This window comes from Meleagris gallopavo, chromosome Z (assembly GCF_000146605.3).
Source record: "Meleagris gallopavo isolate NT-WF06-2002-E0010 breed Aviagen turkey brand Nicholas breeding stock chromosome Z, Turkey_5.1, whole genome shotgun sequence".
Taxonomy (NCBI): domain Eukaryota; kingdom Metazoa; phylum Chordata; class Aves; order Galliformes; family Phasianidae; genus Meleagris; species Meleagris gallopavo.
The window spans coordinates 46100155-46107649 of NC_015041.2; the positions used below are offsets into that span (position 1 = coordinate 46100155).

Sequence of the window (7495 nt, forward strand, 5' to 3'; positions counted from 1 at the left end):
AGGTCATCAGTAAAGATATTAAACAAGATGGGCCCCAGTACCAACCCCGGGGGACACCACTTGTAACAGGTTGCCAGCTGGACTTAGCTCCATTAACCATTACCCGCTGGGCACGGCCCTCTAGCCAGTTCCTTATCCAAAGAAGGTGTACCTGTCCAGGTCACTGGCAGCCAGGTTCCCCGGAAGAATACTGTGAAGAACCGTGTCAAAGGCTTTGCTCTAGGTAGACTACATCAACAGTCTGTCCCTTCTTCCAGAGGACATAGACTCTCTTTTTCTTCCGGAGTCTCAACAGTAGTTCCTGGTTCATCCACCAGTCTTCCTCCTACGGCTCGCCTTACAGTATTCAGGGACAGCCTGTTCTTACACCTTTAAGATTTCCATCTTGAAGAACATCCAGGCTTCCTGGACTCCTTTACCCTTAAGGAGTGACTCCCAAGGGACCCATGCTACAAGCATTCTGAACCTCTAATCAAGAAAGATCAGGTGGGTAGGGATAAAATGGATAAAACAATGTCTGTTTGTATGGGGGAGACTTGGCTTTGCCTTCAATTCAGTCCAAACTGTTAACTAATTACAGCAACCGACAATGTGCAAAGTAATATCTTTTAAAGCACCAAGGATTTAATCATGAAAAAAGTTGGTTGTCAGTGTATATAAATACTATAATCATTATCTTAAAAACTCAGTCATTTCGTAATTGTCTTTCAAAACTCAAGAGCCAGTTACAGGAATGAGAATGATCTTTGACAGTGAATTATAAATTACTGTGTTGTGTTTTGTTAAGCCTCCCAAGTAAAGGCAAATCTTACTGTTTCATTTATATACTGCTACTGCTTCTAAAAATTCTCACTGTTTTCTACAATGCCTTATTAGACTCAAAGCACACTGGATGCAAAACACAATGATCAAACAAAATTCTTCTTGGAATCTTTGAAAAAAAGACACACTATTACAGGAAAAAAGGGTCCTGGGAAATCTTAATACAGCATTAGTAATCATGGTATTTATCTTAGAAGAGCAACAAGGTACAATTAATTGCACACTTGAATGCATGTATACATTTTTCTCAAATTACAGCAAATCAACATGATATTTAATGAAAATAGACAAATTAGTGCTTGTTAGGCATAAATAAAAACAAATGTGTTTTTAGTAGAACACTACTACATAACATTTATCATGTATGAACTTGAAGACAACATATTTAGGCTTATATATATAAAAAGAATTTCTGAAATTGTTTTAATTATTTATTTGAAATGGATATGCTGGTTAAACCTCATGACAATAAATGTACTGATTAAAGCTACACAACTGATTTAAATAAGCTGAACTAAATCAAAACATAAAGAATTCTGGCCAAAAACAAAAAACAAAAAACAAAAAAAACCTGTGTGATGAGTCTTTGGTGTTGTGGCCACACTTCTGTAGTTTAACTTGATACAACTTCACCCTCATCAGAGTTTTGAGGTGCTGGCTTTGGCTGTGGCTGAAGGAAAACAGCAGAAAGTGGTGGTTTGTGATGCTGCCACTAGATATGCATCTCCAGGTATTCCCATTACCAGTCTCACATCTCAGGTAGGTTTTATCCTTGCCCTCTTCATTATAACCCATGTTATCCAGTGCTGGATAGCTGCGTAACTTGCTAAGTATATGAACTTCATTTGACAGACATTAATTCTAATCGGAAATACTACTTCTCAGCTGCTGCTTCAGTGTTAATCATATCAGTGTAAATCCTGCAATCTGTGCTACTGGCTGTTGACTCCCAGTTTTTCTCCCAGGTTCGTAACTATCCTTCATGAGTATAGAAGCAGGCTCACCAGTTACAGAATATTGTTTATTTCCTCTGTATTGCCAAGTACTGATTTTCAGAAATCAACAATATCATAACATACCCCCTTTGTTGTCAAGAAGGGAATAATTTAGAAAAGCAGAACTCCATTTTCATGATTAAGAGTTCCTCTTTGTTTCAATCTTTGTCCGAATTGATCTGCACTACCACAGACAGTTATCCAGCATGCTTCCTGTTACAAATATTTCAATGCAGGTAGCCCTCTTCCACATGGTATACCAACATCCAAATGCCACTGCAGCTTTAAACAGAACACCAGAGTAGATGAGAGCAACCCTGTGATGCTGTTGGCAGTGGGCACTGTGCTCCAGCTGCTGCCCCTCAGCTCCCCATGCTCTGTGCTGCATGCACATCCTCCCCTCCTGAACCCATCAGGGAGAAGGAAGCTGGTGATGGACACACTCTGTGCCTCTGCCCTTCTTCTGGCCCAGGACAGGTTCTGCACATCAGAACAGTGCTGCTGCCAAGCACAGAAACAAGCGACAACAAAATTGGAGATCACACAGCTCCTCTTGCAAGAAAGTGCAGTGCTCCATCTATAGTTTGCATGGGAACTGCCACCAGTCTCCTGTCTCAAAATGTTTTCCTTTTCCATTCTTCCACCACCAGCCAGCTCAGGCTGGATGAAGAAAGGGGGAAGCTAAGAAGGAAAATTATCTCTGTCCTCTGTCCTCATCTTTTGAATGCCTCTGACTTCTGTACAAACTTTTATGGTAACGATTACAATACTAACCCAGATGTTTGCTCTGGGTAACTATGTGAGATCTTTTTGCGAATGGGTAAAAAGAAAGTATAACATTTTCTCTTGTGTGAAAGTGAACAGCTCCATTCCTGCTGTGGAATCAGAGTTCCAGCAGACTGTCCCAAAAAAATCAATGCTGCTGACCTGGAATGGGTGACCTACAGCAGCCTGTAATCCCTTAAGGCCCACAGCCTCTGACTCTGAAACACAATCACATTGTCATGCCAGCAGGAACTGTGAAAGCTTTTATATTAATAATGATTTATAAAGTTTCAACTTCATAAATCTGCATTTCTTGTGTAACATAGAAAACACTAAGGATCAAGGACTTGTGCTGCATCTTACGTTCAGATTTTTTTGTCTTTGGCAGTGAATGTTGTAGCAATATTGCAAGAGTTCTGGGAAAGCAAACAGAAGAAGGCTGTACTTCCAAGTGAAGGCATCATTGTGTATGAGTCACTGAGCAGCCTGGGCCCACCATTTGTGAGCTATGTTACCTTGCCTGGAGGAAGTTGCTTCGGTAACTTTCAGGTAAGTGTCAACTTCCAATCTTTGTCAGGGGACATTTTTTTCTGAGAAGAGTTTTGCTGTAGAATATACAGGACAACTACTTCTATAACATTGCACTGCAGTTCCATACTTGACTTCTCCAGTCTAGTACTGTCCCATACCTCAGTGATTTCAGAGCAACAAACTACCTGAGAGAAAATAGCATAGTTCTGGGAATTAATTGGGCATGGAATGATTTTACCAACCTCATTTCTGTTTTCTAGCACTAGTACAAACAAACAAACAAACAAAAAAACAGGGGATATTATGTGTAATTCAAATGTTTGTCAGTTAAATCCAAGATTTGTGTTCTTTCTTTCCCTGAGAAAACAATAAAATCTGATATGAAGGAGAAATAGCTTTGTATTTCATTTCTTTATTCAATAGGAAGATACTTTTCACCGTAGCAGAATGCCCCCATAATACACACCATCCAACTCATGCTAACACTGTGCTAACATATAAAAAACTATATATAACTATAAATATATATAAAAAAAAGGGATCAAAACTAAACAGGAATACATCAGGTTTCTCTTTCAATGAAAAAAAAAACTTGGAATTAAATTTGATGTCTCCAGAAGGAGCAAGGTTGCCTTGTAAAGCACTCTATCCTCTATCTTCCTTTCAATAAATAACAGCTTAAGCTTGAACTCCATAGCCACTGATACTGTGACTCATCTATTTAGGATGTGGGAGTTGAGCCTACGCAGAAGGTTTCTGAGCATCTTCAATGATTAATCTTGAGATCTTCAACAACCAAATAACTGGGACAAAATCAAAATTCTTTCCAGAATGTCAGTTGCAATTTCAGTTGACTCCTTCCAAACTCCCTCTTTTTTCACTAGATGCATCCAGAATGTATATCTAAATATAGCCATCTTCCTTCCTTTTTTTTTTTTTTACAAAAGCACCTAAATATCACCATAATAAACCATAATATGCCATAAACCGTAACACCATAAATGCTTGTTCATTGGTGTGTAATGTGTAGATCTAATTCATTAAGATCTAGAACCAGAAATAACTGCTGTTAATTGAAGTATTTTAACCAATTTGAATGACATGCACGTGTCTTTCAGATTACAATACGTTAGCCTCTCTGTTGAACAGAACCAAATAACAGTTTGGAAACTGAATGTTGCATTTTGTGTTTTTGGGAATGTATTCTCAACTCGTAATGAAAACTAGACGTGTGCATTGAATGTCCTTTCAGTTCACAATAGGAGAGAAAGGACATGAGCAAGATGATTTACAGCAGCTTCGACGTCAGGTACATAGGGTAGCAAAAGTGCTCTACTCAACAGAATACTTTATTTTCTTAGCTTAAAAAAATTAATAAATAAATAAAAATAAAAAAATTCAGGCAATTTAGTTCAGCATCGCTATTTCCCCAGACCTATCTATCTGTCCAGAAAACAAAGCAATCTAATTTTGCAGTCTCTGAATTTGTAGTCAATTCAGGTTATAAATCTTTCCTAACTAAAGACTGAGATTTACATTTTTCATCTTCCTGTATTTCTGTAGCTGACTCCTAACGTTTTCTGCGATACATAGAAAACCTAATTTCTATGTGCAATATTTCTCTTACATACATAGCTACACTGTTGCATTCATCTGATAATATAGTTCAGGATCCTCTCACTGTTACAGAAGCAGAGCCAAGCCACCTTGGCAGCATACTTCCCATGCAAAGCTGCAGACAGACATTAAGAGATGGTTCTGTTCATGCTTTCAGGAAAATAGCATTACAACAATATATTAATTAATTGCCAATGTCTTAATTTGTAGTTATAAAGGCTCTCAATGTTCACATTGCTTAAAATGTATGTAGTTGTATTTACAACATCACTAAATAACAGTAAGTAACACAGCATAGTAAAAAACTACGAATGTCTCTGCACAACTCTTCTCATAAATTATCCTTTATCCTGCCTAAAGACACGCAGGTACGTGTGACGTGATGTACTTCATGGCACTTAACAGTCCAAGAAATCTATTAATTTATTTATGCATTTTAAATACTTTCTTTTCCATTTTTCTTCTGGGCACATAATACCAGGAATCACATGCCATGACTGACCTTGTAAACTGCAGTAGTTTTCAGTTATGATAAAGGGACCAACCTAAGGCCCATCTGATCAGCTTCTGTCTCTCCTCTTGCTGAACTCAGGCATCAAACTGCTTCTGACTTTAGCAGATGTTTTTGCTTTTAATTCCAAAAAGGAAATATATAGAATAGTTTAATTTTATAAATGCAGTGAAAAGTGCTTGCAAGTCAAGCCCAGCTTTTATCTTTCCAAGTGAGATCATCTACAACCAGTTCTCTTGAACAATGTGTTTGTAGCTAGGATAGAAGCAATGAAAAAACCCTGAATTGACAATTCAAATATCAAATTATTATTTGCTTATGTACTTGCTGGCATGTCCTTTCTACTGTTAATCAAAGTATGCTTTATAAGAAAAGGTAATATCTCTTAGTAGACAATGTAATATCACTAGGAGCAAAAACAATTATCAGATTTTGAGTGCATTAGAATGTTTTGAATCTGAAGGACTACAACATAAACACATATATGAACTAAAAACTCTTTTTTTTCCCACTCCAATGAAAGTTTAATTGATTAATTAGAAAATCACTATCTAGTGAATATTATCTTAATTATACCATAGACTACTATGGTCACAACAATATTAATACTGTCAAAACTGCTACAAGTTTTAAATTGTATTACAGGTACTAATTTTTACTAGAAGTAAAAAGAGCACGAGCATCAAAGCATGTTTAATGGAAATAGTAATCATAGACAGATGCCCAGGACAACATAACCTTCTTCCACTTCATTGTTTTGGGCTTTCCACAGAGTAGAACAAAAGTCACTGTGATAAGGTCAAACTAGGGATCACAGTTTTCAGCTTCAGTACAGGAGGTTGAGAAAATCACATTTTATTTATTTCTCTTATAAAGAAAATGTGAGGCTGTATCATCTTTTTAAATGCCATGTCTTAAGCAACATCTGATATGCACACCTCTGCAGTATTTTAAACTTTCTTGTCCATCTCTGCCACAGTATGAAGAGTTTGTATAGAAAGCTGAATAAGAGTTTGGAACGTGGCTTTCTGTACCTTCAGCAATATAAAAAACATGCCTTTCCTGAGATCCCCATGTTCTTCAAAGAAGACCTACTCTTTTACCTAGACTCCTAGACTAAAGAATATCTTCTGTCTTTCCTGGATCCCCTATCCATGGTACAGTGCTTACAATGCTGCAGCTGAGATCTGACTATCCACTATCAAAGTAGTCTTATTCCACAAATTACCACACACCAGATGATGCTGTGTATTTCAGTCTCAGAAAGACTACATGACAAGTGTTCTACTACGTCTCCATTAATGTAGGAATGATCTAAATCACCATCAGCAAGGCAGTGAGCACTCCTAAGGGAGAGTGGAAGTCAAGAAGGATGGAGACATAACTTGAAAATGAAAGAATTGCTAAATTGAGATATTTGGAAGATTTCTGGGATAGAATATTGCTGGAAGTTTATGTCATATGGATCTGATTTTATCTTTGGTTTGAAAATACTATATTTTGCAAAATAAAGAAAAGGGTATCTTTTCACAGTCTCATTGAAATACTAGTAGTATATGCACTGGTGGGTGAAAATGGCTGGTATCAAGTATTTAAACTAGAAAACTTTGCATATGTTGGTTATGAAGCCAGACTTGAATTCCACGTGCAACAAGGACTAAAAGAAGCAGTGGAGTCCAATTTCTATTAAAGTACTAACATTAATGGTCTTAAATTAAGTCTCCTTCCCTACTAAGTGGCAGAATCTAAGAACAAAACAAAAAGAGGAATAGTATTTCCAAAAAGGCAGAGTCTTCTGCAGAAATTCTGTCTATCTAACATTTAGAATGTGTTTTTGTGAAGGAAGGCAATAGTGAAGCTGAGATGAAAATGATATGCTTGTATACATCAAGTGGTGATTCTCAATAGCCAATGAGTTAATAAACTTTTAAAGTTTCGATAAACTGGATTTATAAAATTAAATTATTCCCAAGGGAGTTATAAGTAAGTAACTAAAGACCTTACTGTATAAATTAGTACATGGTTCACTATCTGGACTGAATATTATTAAATAATTTTATTTTAAATAAATGATGAATTAATACTTATATTAAACATTCTTAATACCTTTCTTGCAAAACCTGAGCAGGCTTTATCTTTAATAAGGGGTTGTATTTAAATTAGTAGCTGCTTTTAGCAAAATTACTTTAATGCTTGTTGTTCCCATTTGGAAATACGAGAAAAGAAGGAACATAGATTTTTTTAAATGCTTTTT

The 7495-nt window shown here is 36.6% G+C and overlaps 1 protein-coding gene across 1 annotated transcript in view; it reads left to right on the forward strand.

Annotated features, from left to right (window-relative positions):
• The first annotated feature begins 1000 nt into the window (after positions 1-1000).
• Positions 1001-7495, forward strand: part of RIOK2 (RIO kinase 2) — a 28697-nt gene continuing 22202 nt past the window's right edge. Inside the window, exons 1-3 of the mRNA XM_019610120.2 lie at positions 1001-1028; positions 2971-3131; positions 4366-4422. Of these exons, the coding sequence (XP_019465665.2) occupies positions 1001-1028; positions 2971-3131; positions 4366-4422 (246 nt within the window). The remainder of the gene's footprint in view (positions 1029-2970; positions 3132-4365; positions 4423-7495) is intronic.